The 14,684-nt window shown below is 40.8% G+C and overlaps 1 protein-coding gene across 3 annotated transcripts in view; it reads left to right on the forward strand.

Moving 5' to 3' along the window:
* The window catches only part of fgfrl1a (fibroblast growth factor receptor like 1a), a 66,787-nt gene that overhangs the window by 13,865 nt on the left and 38,238 nt on the right, over positions 1-14,684 (forward strand). For 2 of the 3 annotated variants that reach the window (XM_026182139.2, XM_080304457.1), the window contains exons 3-4: positions 12,232-12,504; positions 14,056-14,115. In XM_026182139.2, the coding sequence (XP_026037924.1) occupies positions 12,232-12,504; positions 14,056-14,115 (333 nt within the window). The remainder of the gene's footprint in view (positions 1-12,231; positions 12,505-14,055; positions 14,116-14,684) is intronic. The other variant, XM_080304462.1, reaches the window with a different exon arrangement.

Here is a 14,684-nt window from a genome sequence, read left to right on the forward strand (position 1 = left end):
GGAGTTTAGTCATGGCTGAGGATTGGTGTGGAATGTGGGAGGGGGGCATGAATTTGTGTGTGCATGCATGCGTGTGTGTGTGTGTGTGTGTGTGTGTGTGTGTGTGTGTGTGTGTGTGTGTGTGTGTGTGTGTGTGTGTGTGTGTGTGTGTGTGTGTGTTATGTGCATGCTTGGAATGTTTAACTCCCCACCCAATGAACCAGAAAACACACAGGTGGAGGAGGAGGTGGAAAGATGTGAGGGAGAGGAGGAAATGCAGGATGATGAAGGAGGGAAAAAGATGAGTGCTGGATCGCTGATCTTCAAAGTGTGATGCTCAAACTGACGAGTACAAAACAAATCCAAATAGAAAGAAAAGACATGTTTATTTAAGTGATAACCAAGTAAGTATTAATTTGATGAGCTTTACTTCTAACTCCACTCTGTCACCTTAACAAAGTAGGCTTCTCACTTTTGGACAAAACACTGCCTGAGTGAGAGTCATTTAACTGCTGACAGGTCTGGACTGCAGTCTGGTCAGTTCACCGCTCAGCCTGTTTTATTATGAAGCCATTGATGTTATGCTATGTGCAGATACGGCACGGTCTTGCCGAAATAACCAAGACTTTCCCTGAAAATCATGTTGCCAGGATGGCAGCATATGTCGCTAAACCATTCAGCACTGACGTTGCCTTCACAGAGTCTTCAATGCATAAGCCTTTGTATTGCATTGACTACAGGTCATTTCTTCAGTTCACCTTTAAATGAACTTGAGTCTGGAAAAAGGTGGCGGGAATCGTTGCTCTTGGATTTTTTGTTTTTTCTTGGCATGGTAGAGTTTTATCTTCTTACATTAGCGATGATGACCAACAATATTGTGTAATGGAAATGATGAAATACCCAAATTCTCTTTTTATGTTTTATGACAAATCGCTCTGAAATCACTGAATTGTCTAAATCTTCATCCTTTCACAACATGGGGAGCTATAAGCTATTTTTATGACTATTGCTCTCTTTCTTGCGCCCTCGCTTATCCCTCGTCTCTTGTTTTTATAGTTATGTCAATATGGATGGCTCCCTTAGAGTAAATAGTCTGCTTTCTACCACTGAAATCAGGTGCTTAACACAGGTGGTACCGTGTGTGTGTGTGTGTGTGTGTGTGTGTGTGTGTGTGTGTGTGTGTGTGTGTGTGTGTGTGTGTGTGTGTGTGTGTGTGTGTGTGTGTGTGTGCATTCGTTATCACTCGCTGTTAATGAGTTACAGTGTCTGCCTCCAGAATGTTGATAAATGCCAGGTCGAGGACATCGCTTTGCTTTACACACATTCACCCAAATGTGCACCTAATCAAGCGTGTTAACTATTTCTTATCTTACGTCAACTATGTCTTGGCTTATCTGTAAGGCGTAACACAAAAAGACACACAAGATACAGATGTATATATTTACAGTGGCTATTTTACAGAGATTTGTAGACTATAAATGAATGTTTTTTGCCACGTACTGTACGTGTAAATAGTGTTCCTTTTGTTGGTGCCTGGGTCGTTGCAAAGTTATGTTCACAGTGACTGTAACCTGACTGTGACTAAATAAGTAAATTGACCCCAGCCTTGGATTCCTTGCATACAATCAGACCACCTGCTCTCCTGTTCTGTTGGGGAAAAGGCTTTGCAGCCTAATGAATGTTTGTTTGAGTTCAGTACTGAAGGTTGGAGTGAAATGATCTGAAACTTTTGAACAGTTGTTTTCTTTTTAAGTCAATGTTACATTTATTAAAACCAAATAAATGTTTGTTTTGAATCAGGATGAAAGTGAGCTGAGTGTGCCATCATATTCAGGCTCAGCACATCTCTGTGTTTTACTTTGCACCATGCACTGGCCAGCCAGGAATGGTGGTAATACTTTTTACTCTATTTGAGTAGTTAAAGTATTCAAGCAGACAGTATTTCTTACTCACTGGAATACTGGAGCAGGCTGTTATTGAGCTGACAACCTTCTGATTAGGAGATATTGAACTTTGAAGGCATAAAAATACACACACTAAACTAGAAGTTTGTGGCCTTTAACCTTCGTTGAGGCCTAGCATCTATTGTTTAGTGTTTAGATATGACATGCATAAACTGTGTAAACAAACCTTATCAGGCTACGTGGATGTTTTGGAGACCCTGTCGTCACAGGAGATAGACACGGTATCTTAATGTACTTCCTGTCTTCTTTTTATCTCCAGCAATTCAAAGACAGAAGTGACAGAGGGGCATAGTTTTGTGCATTCGTGAGCAACTACACGATCACTTTCCAACAAGTCAGGACTGCAAGATTTCTCCAGCACTGTCAATCTTTACCTTTTCTTTTTTCCTTTTTAACTCACAGGTTGCGAAGAAAATACAGGGTTACAGAGGCTAAAGTATATTCTCTCACAGTTTTACCCCAGGTAGTCATTAAAATGTCAGTTGCACGTCCAGTCTGCAGCTTAGTTGTAAATCCTCAAATGTTAGCAGGTAGCTGTTTATGTGGATTATTTGCTTTCTGTTCATCCTTCCATGGCTTCATCCCTTAACTCTGCGCGAGTGGTGCCTCTCCGCTGGCTTTCACACAGTGCTTTTCTTTTTTTCTTCTAACTTACTGTACTTTTCTTCACTTCCCTGAGTCTGCAGTTATGTAGTTAGCCCACAGTATTCCTGCACACCCACTCTCACAAGTGCATACTGTGCATGATGTGGTTTTCATAAAGCCCTTTATAAGCTTTAAAAGAATGCTCAAGGTTTAAAGTGCTCTCAGGTTCTTGTTGGTTTGCAGAACTTTACAGTCATGTTTCCTCCAAAGGCCTCTTATACCATTTTTTCCATGTTCAAGTATCTTCTGTCTTTTCTCTATGAGTTCAAACTACTCCACTGTTTATATTTCAACAGACCAGAATTTCAATGGTTGCTTAAACATTTCTTATGAATGTAACTTTTTGTATATATTAATGTTGTCAGAAACACAGACCTGGTTGCTTTACATGTGAGAAATCACGTATTGAAGACCGGGAGGAGACGCAGGGCGTCACAAGCTAGTTTACTCACAGTACCAAGCCTGGATAAACGGGAGGGTTGGAAGGTCATACTTTGTCAAATTTGTGCCAAATCAAACATGCCGATCCATCCGCTGTGGCGATCCCTTGAAAAATAAAGGAGCAGTTGAAAATATCTTGCAGGGCATACCTAATATACTTACTGCATTTACCTTTAGGTCAGTAAGGTCCATGTAAAAACGCTAAACTGTGGAATTTTAACATGTTTTTCAAGATTTTGGCCTGAAGTTAGGCAATAATGTGTTACTCATACAATGCTGTATAGTTACAAATGAAGACATATGTTCATTTCTGAATTACATATGCGTAAGGTTCAGAAACTAGGAGCCTTAGATTACACGCAGCTGCACCAGTGAGCCGTCTGAAGAGTGACAACCTTTTTAATAACCTGATCAGCATTCATTTTCTCACAGCTGCATAATGTAGAACAAAGTGAAAATGTATTACTATTAAACTCTAAACCTAAGTAAAGTAAAATAATAGCTTTCATACCTCTCTCCTGGGTGGGGTGTGTCATTATAAATGAGTCATATCTTTTTCTCCAGCAAATGTTTTCCTCTTAACGGAGCATGAACCCGAAAAGAAGCGGTCGGTGGTAGATTTCACACCTTGCACAAGTGGTTTCAGATCATTTATCTGAAATTTGAACATTGATCATATTGATCGTTGTTTCTGGAAGGAAGTCCATAATTATGTGGTAACCGTGAAGAGTTTTCATGTTCAGCGGGATTGTTGGGTATAGTTTTGAGGGTTTATTTCTTCACAAAGGTTAGGGCAAATCTTTAACCTCAAGTTTTCCCTTGTTTTTGTAATTGAGCAACTTGTTTGGTAAGTTTCTTCTAAATGATAGCCTTGATTCTTACTTTTGATTATGGAGGAGCTTTCCTCCAGGGAAAGGCAGACAGGTGCAGTCGAGAGAAGAGAGGAAAGCCGGAACAAAATAACTAGCTATTAGAAAGGCTATAGTGAAAGAGCACAAAGAGAAGGACAGATCAGAGACTGTAAAAAGAGAAAGAAAGTGCGAACATGTAGGAGAAAATAAATCATGTCTCTCTGAAAGGTCTGACGGTATAATTTAACTGTAAAATCTATTATAAAAGCAAAATGAAAAGGCAATAATCCAAAGTTCACACCTTTTGATTGTGCGTGTGTGTGTGTGCGCTCGGGAACTGATGGTGTGAGTCGCGGAGGGGATCAAGTTGCTGAACAAACCACTCAGCAGATTCCTCAAAGTTTTTCTGTCCGCTGTGTGTTTTTCTTTTGTGTGTGTGTGCGTGAGAGAGCGAGAGAGAGACAAGTGTATGCTTTTGGTTTACGTAAAGTGTGTGACTGTATGTGTGTCGTGCAGCCCGCAGTGTTGTGCCAGCCTCAGGCACACAGTTAACTGTCAGGATGGGGTAACAAGCAGCAGCTGACCTGCTGATGGAGTGGAAGTGAATGGGTCAGAACAAGAAGAAAGCATCTGTGTGTCCGTCTGTGTGAGAAAGCTCCTGAAATACACAAATGATTGTACACTTTGTGCTCTGCAGTTTCTGCCTCAATTAACATAAGATCAACTTATTTTATGTTTGTGCGATTGTGTCAGTGAAAAAGAAGGAAGAGGATAAGTGAGATTTCAGTTTTTTGTGAGTTAATTCTGTCCAATAAGCTGCCTGAAAGGCTAAATGTGGCCTTACGCAAAAAGAAGTCCTGTTGGTTTATAATCAGTTTAGAAACTATGGATGTGATAATGGAATATGGCTTATAAACAATAACAGCAAGGTTTCTCCAAAGGCATAAATAGCACACTTGTGAGTATTGGTGTAATTTAAGCCTGAGAACAGACAAATTGTCACTGAAGCGTACTGCAGGAAAGTACACATAGAGTTTGGTTTTTAAAATCTTAAGTTTTACTACAGTACAGGGCAGAACTAAAGACGTAAATGTTACTTTTCAAACATACCTGGTAATAACAATGAGCTCCTGAGGATTCGTTTGTGTTGCAGCGTTCCAAACTTTTGAGACACACAATATTTTACAGATGCACACACATGCTCACACACCTCTACCTTGATCGGTACATCAGCGCTGTGTCCCGCTGTCAAGAGCTCTCCATGAAAAGCATTCCTCGGCTCTCCCCTCTCGCCCCAGTCTCGCTTGCCTGCCAACAACAACGTTGTGTTGGACTCTGCAAACCCATCTGACTCAAAGACCATTGGAACGTTAGGGGCAATAAAAGACCAGAACTCTCAATCAAAAACATAAAGGTTCAGCCCCAGCGACTGCATTCTGCCAAAATATACAACACAACAAAAAATGACCAAATTAGCGCTTTAAAAAAAGTCATGTTTGAATGCTGCTCCTCTACTTCTGATGATATTTTGCAGCTCTTATTTTGCCATGCTAGTTACGCTATAGATAGTATTTTTACCATGCTAAGAAAATTTGTAATTTTTAAATTCTTATGTGAAATGCATTCGTGAGTTTGATTTGAATAAACAGCACAGCACTGGCAATCATCACCGAATTTCTGCAAATGCAAAATAGAGAACCAGACAAAACACATTAGAACTGCGAGTTAATTTGTCACTGTGTCATATCACAAAATGTTAGCGTGAGAAAACACAGACGTGTATTCGTGGTATTTGGCACCCAGAGCCAGAAAAACAGTCTGTTTGTACTTGAGTGTAACAACTAATTGCATTTGCATTAATTTTGCTAATAAGTGTCCAATTTTAGAGCGAATATAGAATAATGGACATGGGGCCAAACCAGGTGAGTTTACTCGACCTTCTGTGGGGCACGGCCGGTTACATCAGGGCTAACTAGCCAGAGAAGAACTACAAGACAAACATACAAGACTATTATATCGACTGAGGCCATTTTTTGGGATCCTTGCAATGCTCAGATCTTGCTCTAGTATATAAATTTAAATGTAGTCACAAGGCAGTGTGATGATGTCATAATGTCATGCATAATACATGTTTTGTCGAGCAAACTTGCACGTCATTGTCATAAAATTAAAGTCATATGATGCATTTCTAAGTTTGTACTTTTAAAATGTGTAATTTTAGCCCATAGGTAGATGGTGGCTCGGCAATATGATGGTGTCATAATATGTATTATACATGAGAACCTCCACCTCTCTATATGCCCAGCTTGGACAGTGGAGATTTGGAGTATTAGAGTAAGATACTGTTGAATTAATAACTCACAGCGTGTCTTTTATCATGTCTTCCTTCTCTCACCCCAACCGGTCACGGCAGATGGCCCCGCCCCTCCCTGAGCCTGATTCTGCTGGAGGTTTCTTCCTGTTGAAAGGGAGTTTTTCCTTCCCACTGTCGCCAAACTGCTTGCTCATAGGGGGTCATGTGATTGTTGGGTTTTTCTCTGTATTTATTATTGTAGGGTCTACCTGACAATATAAAGGTCCTAGAGGCAACCGTTGTTGTGATTTGGCGCTGTCTAAATAAAACTGAACTGCACTGGATTCAAATGAGTCAGTATAGTGCCACAGTACATATGCTATTGGATAATTGGGTGTAGTTGGTGAAAGAGAGTTTATTCGTGACATAGCTTCTGCTAAAAAAAATAAATGCTTGTAGCATATTAAGGTACTACTCTAAGTATTTGTTTACAGTAACTACAGTACAGTAACTAATATTCCCCATATTGTCTGAATATAAGGTCATCGTTTGGTGAGGGTAGTTTAGGATTTACTAAAGAACTGATGATTATACTGCTATAGTCCGTCTAAACAGCCAAACCTGCCCAGGAATTCTGTTGATAGTGTAAACTTACATAAAATAAATCCAGAATAAATTTACTGATTTTATCTTGAGAAGTAAGAGCTTAAAGTGATGAAGCTAATGTGCATGAAAGTATGTGTTTGCTCCAAATACAGACTAATTCATCATCCAGGTTGGAACTTGAGCTTCGCATTTGCCGTTGTTTTGGGAGTAACTGCTGAAAGAACAGAATGTACAGTATGAACTAATTTTTTCTTTATTTGGCCTTCAGACTTTCTCCATCAGTCCATGCAGAGATCGTGCAGCTCTGAGCAGGAAGCTTCTGTCCCTGCAGGAATAGCATGCGTCTGACGTGGGCTATATTTTCCTGTAGTTAAGCTGCAGAATACCCAACGTGCATATTCAGTCTGTCTACATACTCCGTACTGTATAACCATAGGGCAGACAGAGAGGGGGTGAGCATTTGTTTATGCATATGTGGGCACAAACAAACTATCTTCAAGGAGCTTTAAATTATTGTGGGAAGTCAGTTGTGGGCAAGAGAAGCCCATTTTAAAGCCCTGCAATTTTCTCAAAGATGCCAACTACCCAAAAAGATAAGACAGTAATGCTCAGGCACTCTGAAATTCATAATTACTGTAATTGACTATATACAATGTTAAGAAAAAGTTTGTAAATGGGATCTGTGAGTATGACCTGGTCTTCACAGTGATTGGATGTAAACTGTGGTCCAGTCTTTATCTAAATGACAAATGAGCCTGTGACCCCAAGTTCAGGTTAAGTGGTGGTCCTACAGACAGCCTACAGATAACTTTGCAGACTATAATCTATATGTTTACTGTCACCAGGGGGCAGTGTCACAAACAACCAGTCTGTGTGCTGCGCTTGCTTATGTCCATCAGCCAGCGGCAAAGAAGAGCAAAGTTATAACAAATAAAGCGCTAAAGTAAAACTAGGTGTTAAAAACAATGCAGCCTCCATCTGTGCTTCTTACGCAGTATTTTATGTTTTTAGTGCTTTTCCAATTTGTGTTGAACTCCGCTGTTATTCGGGTCCCTATTCTGGGCCACTTTTCAACATACACACAGCCTCGTCCACATCGAGCATCTTTCTAGTCACCGCTCTGCCTGGCCTGTCTACAGTGTTGCTGACTGATGAAAAGTAAAGTCTGTCTGTTTCCAATTTACATCAATATTTAGGCTTACTATCCAACTGCTTTACTCAACTACACTGGGCTTCAGCTGGCAGACAACCACAGTGACCTAATGCTATAAAATACCTTGATAAAGCTGATTTTTTTCAGCTTTTCTGACCCATAGGCAACAATGCATTCCCAAATTATGATGCTTCCTGTTCAGTATTTTTTCATTAGGATGGTGTCAGTGTGCAGGAATCTTTTACACTTTGTGTTTACATCAGTCCGTGTAAACATCAGGTGTGTAGTGAAGTTTCTTTAATTGGAAAATAGCTGCTTTTCTATCTCATTAAAAGTGTGCGTTCATTTAAGATGAATTCTTTGTGCACATCGCAGATGACTCATTACTAAATTCTGCATTCATAGACAGTTTGTCTAACTGTGAAGTGATAAATATCTACCACCCATTAAAGTTACTTTATGCAAAGCAAATGTTTCTTGTCGGAGTCTTCCAGGACCTCTTTTTTATGAGCCGTGGTTCAATTTAGCAGATGTTTCTTGTCAATGTGAAATAAAATTGTGTTTTTTGTAAATCAACACATCTCTAACCCACACCTCCAGGATTATTCGAGTGACTGGACTTGGACTGGATGGTTAGTCACTCCTGACCCCAGTTAGCATTCGTTGGTGTCGTAATTCAAGACAAATATGCATTATATTTATTTAAATTCACATGCTTTTCTTCCTGTTGAAGGTTATGTTTTGGGTTTTTTTTATATTATATTTTTGTAAACCTACTTTCAGCTGCGTATTTACCATTTACTTAATAGGAGCCTCATGTGCAGAAGTACATAGACAACCTGAACTGCGTCTCGTGAAAAAGAAGGAAAGATTTTTTTTTTTACTTGCTTTAGTTTCACCCCCAAGAGACAGATTTAAAAAGACTTTTCTGTGGTCAAAGACCTGGGAGCAGGGGAGGAGGAGGAGGAAAAGAGGCTGCTGTTCGTGTGTTCCCATCACTGGGGAGAGAGAGAGTGGGAAGGAAGAAAATTTAGAGGTAGAGGAGGAAGATGTAGAAGAGGTTAACTGTCGAAAGTTGAGAGGTTTGGATAGAGGTCCTGTTCCTGTGATACCCTGGGGACGAAATTGAGGAAGTGTGCGTATGTGTATGCGTGTGCGCACGCAAATGTGAAAAAGCCAGGAGAGGGAGAAAAAGAAAAGAGTCTGCAGTGAACGAAGAGGACGGCGTGAATGAGTGTGCTGAAAGAGGAAAAGAGTGAGCAAAGTGGAGTGGCAGAAAGGAAAAGAGTGATGTCAGGGGAAATGAAAATGAAGGGAGGGGGTTACGGACAAGAAAAAAGATTGGTAGTGGAGTAGTTTAGAGGTAAGGGGAATAAGATTACAATCTTAGAGGAAGAAAAAAGATAGAAATAAATAAATAAATACAAAGGAGAATTAGGATTGTGTGGCAGTAATACCACCAATCAAAAGAGGTAAATGTGTGCAAGAAAAAGAAAGATGGGAAAATATTTCAGACACACTAAGTAAAGAAAAAATGGATTTTATGTGTGTTCAGAGAGATATATATCAGAAGAAAATAACAAAAGCAGACCAAGAGATCCAGCGATATGTAACCACATTACCAGGAAAGAAAAGAATAGATGTATAGGGTAGGAAAAGGAGAAAGAGTGAACTCTCGGGCCCCTAATGAGAAAGCCATACAGATGAACGAACACATTCCCCTATCCAGGAATGATGAGTTTGGAGGAGAGCAGGCTCCTCTGAATACCTGTATGACTAATGTCTTTTTCACACATTTCACTTCCATCCATCCATCACTGTGTCCACATCCTGTTTCCATGTTTAAATAGCAGCCCTCCTTGTTAGCACAAGCTAGGAACTACTGTAACGGTTCCCCCATTTTTATAACTCTCTTCTCACCTCTTTAGGATTTTTTTCTTCATCTTGTTCATCTCCTACTTCTGCAGCTGCACAGTGAAGGAATGAATCTAGTTCCAGCTTAGCCTTTTTAAGGGTTTTTTTTTGTTTTTGTTTATATATTTAAACAAATCTGGTGTTGCATTCCATAACCCATAATCTGCTCTCACTCTCTACACACAAAGCCCCACCCCCAGAGTCAGCGACTAAACCAGGCCTAGCTCACTTATGTATCTTCGTCATTGCTCCAAACTACATTTAGCAACATTTTTAGCCCCACGAGGTGTTGCTTTTGTACCACAGGCACACCTCTGTCTGCAGGTTGCAGCAGCATATTCATTCACATATTCAAACACAGGGAGAACATGCAAACTCCACACAGAAAGACCCCAGCCTGATGGTGGAATTGAACTCAGGACCTTCTTGCTGTGCAGCAACAGTGCTAACCACCGTGCTGCCCCTACACTGCTGAAATGACTGAATTCAGACTGAACTGAACAGTGACAATGTCATCTTAGTTCAGTAACTGTTTAATTGTACCCAGAGCTTTAAAAAAAGATAAATATAAATAAGAACAGCTTCACTGGGAATTTGGCTTTTATGGAATCACGTCTAGGTGTGGGCAATGAGAAAAGAGACAAGTAAACAGATGTTGGCCGCCTGGAGATGGACATGTTTATTAGCCTTAGCACTTTCTGGAAAGACTTTAGCAACATGCAGGAAGAGCGTATATTTTGAAACAGGGTAAGGAAACTATGTTTTTGTGGTGTATTTCAATCAGTGTGTTTTAATAAAAGTGCTTGTGACATCTCATGGTTTTCACTTGGCACACTTAGTAGAAAATAAAGAGATATAGATTGTGTAATGCCACTCAGCCTAAAAATACAGTCATATGATTTATGCATGTCATGCGCGCCAATGCTCCACGGCTGGACAATGATGTATTTTCTTAATGTTCAAAAACCCAATTTAATTTTGGGATTGCCCCGCACTTAATAATCTGTTGTGGCTCTCGTCGCTCCTGTTTCTCACGCCAGCCACACAGAAGTGAAAAACTGGAATGCCAGCTGTGATAAAACTAGTCAATCTTTCACTGTTCTTAGTGGATCGCTACTATAATGATTACCCCTAAAACCTTTTATGATTGCACTTAAAACAGTCTGCACTTCTTTGCCTTTTCTTCTTCACTCTCAACCCCCCACACCAGGCTACTCCTTTTCTCCCTTGCACAAAAAATCAACTACGACCTCTAACACAATCACAAGCCAACCAAAAAACAGCATAAGAAGAAGTTCCCGACAGCCAACCAATCATTTTTTGACAAGCACACATTTAAGCAGTATCAAAGGGGGCAATGAATTAAACGCACCTGAAATGTTTGAACTGTATCTGGCCACATCGATTTGATAAACGTCTGTCAGGCGCGCTGTTTTCATGGACCGCCGTTTGTCCTTTCTTTCACATGTTTAACCTACAGGACGTGACCTGAAGTTAGTTGTTTAAGGGTGGATTTTCTTGCAATTGCCTTTTGTTGTTTGCTGGGAAATTGTTTGCTACATGGTGGCCTACTGTGTGTTTTTATTGCTATATTTAGAGAGTATTGTTTTAACCTAAAGGGAGTAATGCAAGGTCAAACAGAGATGCTCAGAAACGAGTTAACTCCCACGCCACTCCTGCTTCCACCTCTCTGTGTTTCTGTTTGTCTTTCTTTGTATGCCTGTCCTATTCACTCGTATTTCATTCCCTTTCTCTTCGCAGACTTACTCCCTTAAATTCCATACTCCCTTATTCCCTTATTCATTTCCTCCTCACTTCTCCTCTTACCTTCCCTCTTTCCTTCCTCTGTTTCTCCCCCCCTCTCTTTGTTCTGTCCCCTCCATTTCTCTCCATCATTTCCTCCCACCTTTCCAATTCGATCAGGCTACTTTAATCCCTTTTGTTTTCCTAGTGTGCTATTTCACAGTAGAGCGGCTACCGAGCGGTCAAGGTCATGCCTGGCTTCGTGTCAGTGTGGCATATCAAATGATATTAAACTTACTAATTGGCTTTGTGTTTGCTTCCAATGGATGCTTTTAAGACTGTAAATTTACCAAGGAGTAAACTTACTTCTTGAACTTCCTGGAATAATTAGATTGTATTTTGTATTTAAGTTATAATCTAACTTATGAGCTTGTCAAACAACAAATTTGTTCAAAACTGTAGTATTTTGTCTTTTTCTTGGAGGGGTCAGAATGATCCATTTTCTCGTAGATCAAGTTGCACACTCTTCATTCATGCCCAGTATACTAATATACTAATTATTCAGGTCTTACATAACCAGGCTGAATTTACTGCTGATGCTACTACCGGTACTAAAGTTTTCATTTTTCTTCTACCCTCAAGGTCCCCCCAGGGTGTCAGAGCGGGTGAACCATCGGCAGAGCGCACGTCTGGGTCGCACGGTTAAGCTGCCCTGCCCTGTGGAGGGTGACCCCCCTCCCCTCATCATGTGGACCAAAGATGGCCGCAACATCCACAGGGGCTGGACACGGTTCAGGGTGTCACAGCACGCTCTGCGTATTAAGGAGGTGGAGATGGACGATGCAGGAACTTACATCTGTAAGGCCACCAATGGGTTTGGCAGCGTAAATGTCAACTACACACTTATTGTGATAGGTAAGTGTTTGGTGCATGAGACATCAATGTGAACCTTTGGATGAATTACGTAGTAGAACTGTTTGAGCACGAAATGAATCATTTTGTGCTTCAAGTAAATGGTAAATGTAAAATTGAGTTGCACCAGTGCAGGCGATGCAAACTGTTAGTCCGGAGGCATGGAAATTCCTCATCTGTGTGTGCGTCTCAATGTTAATGTCACTATAAAAGAGGCTTTGTTGTGCCATGTTTCTTTTTCCTATACAATGCCCAGAAGGCTGTATTGTTGTTAGTGTCTGGGTGGGTGAGCTGTTATGTGGAGGCAGTAGTCTGTGACTCCTCTGACAACCTTGTTGCACAAATACAAGTGTGTATTTTATTTTATGTACATGGACTCAAATAACCACTTCCCTCAACTCTTATCCATGTAAACAAAATACCTGTTGGAAGGACAGTGTGTCAGCGTACATTTACACATGCAAGCCTCTGTCTTTGCCTGCTCGTGTGTCTGGGTCTGTGTGCCGGTGAACCTCCACACCCGTCTGTGTGCGCGCGCGCTTCATTCCACGAGTTTGTGCACATGCCACCCGATTTTGTGTGTGTCTCTGTGTGTGCGTGCGCGCGCGCGTGTGTGTGTGTGTGTCAGGTTTCAGTCAGTAGAGTGGATGCCAGCAGAGTGATTAAGGCTGCATAGCGTTCCAGAGAATCTGACTAAAGCTGTACTCTCTATACTGCGTCGGCACTTCAAAGACTGGGTTGAGTGAAATGCTCCGATGCAAATTCATTCATTCGGTGTTTTAAAAGGACAAAAGTATATCTTCAATTTGAAATTAAGTCATGCACCAAAGTTAACAGGAGCCAGGTTGAAATCTTAGACAACACAACACTCGCAGAAAACCTAATGATGCAGCGTTTTATCTATCAATGAATATGAAGATTTTCTTCCTATAGATACAGCATAGATTTTATTATCATTGAAATGACAGGTCTGAATTTCGGTTATAGTGTCAACAATACAGTTTCAGTCCCAGTTTTCCATAAATTTGCATATTGCCGGTCGAAAATATCCTTTTATTTTCCTGTAATTATTATCGGTATGCATTCAAAGCTGCATCGGTCTTGACCTGAACTTCAAAGGCAAGCTGGCATACAGAGGGCGGGGGCGGTGGTGGAAGGGTTGGGGGGCAACAGCTGCCGCTGAGGTCATCCAGGCAAGCAGCTGCTGCCCCCTTCTCCCCTCCCTCATTCACTGTCCCTTTCACTCACTTCACATATGCACACACACGTTCATGCTATGCACAGTTAATTGGGCAAATGTATGTATATTATGTGTTTGTCAGTCTCACTGGTAATGAGAACCAATCCTGTGAATTACAACATCAAAACTTGAGAATAGGATCCTTTCCACTTAAAGCAAAGTAAACTGTGCAAAAGTAGACAGTCATACAATATATTGACTTTCAAGCTCATTAGAGCAGCAAGGATTGGCTTGAGAGTTTTGCATGCATGTACATGTACATGTAATTAATTAAAAATCCAAGCAGGGTAATGTAACTTGTATGTTTCCAATAGAAAATGATCGTGGCTTGCAGACTCTGGAAACTGTTTTCGTAGCTGGATCAATCTACATTGGTAAGGATGCTCAGAGCATGGAGCAGTAGTTGTTGTAATACCTTACTCTGTGGACCTTTACCTGTTTCTCTGTTTGATGTACTTTGCTGCTCTGCTAAGGGTTCTCTCACTGTTTCGCTTCCTTGCTTCCACCACACGTCCCCTTCGCTTTCATCTCCCCTCCTTACCTGTGTGGTCCTGTGTTAATTATCTTATGACCGGTCTGTTTCACAGTAATGAGCCCACACCTGCATCTTATTGTATTTCCCTCTCAATTTCTAACCAAGAGTATCATTTAACACCTTTTTCTTATTAGCACCCAATATCAGCGCTCATTCCTCCTTCCCCCAGTCAGCTGGCTCATTTTCCTCCAACCACGTTTAATTTGTACCAATATTTTCACAGTTTCCTATTTTCCCCAGATGTTTTAGCATTCGATTGCCGTAAAACACCCACTGTACTCCGCCTCAGTGGTTGGAAGGCATGGAGAGGCATTTTGTGAAGGCAGGCTTTTGTTGATGTGGGGAAATTGGAAGATTCTTTGAAGGGTTAGTTCTTTTATTGTGTGTAGGTTGGAAAATGTTTGTAAG

Source organism: Astatotilapia calliptera, chromosome 2 (genome assembly GCF_964374335.1).
Source record: "Astatotilapia calliptera chromosome 2, fAstCal68.1, whole genome shotgun sequence".
Lineage (NCBI taxonomy): Eukaryota > Metazoa > Chordata > Actinopteri > Cichliformes > Cichlidae > Astatotilapia > Astatotilapia calliptera.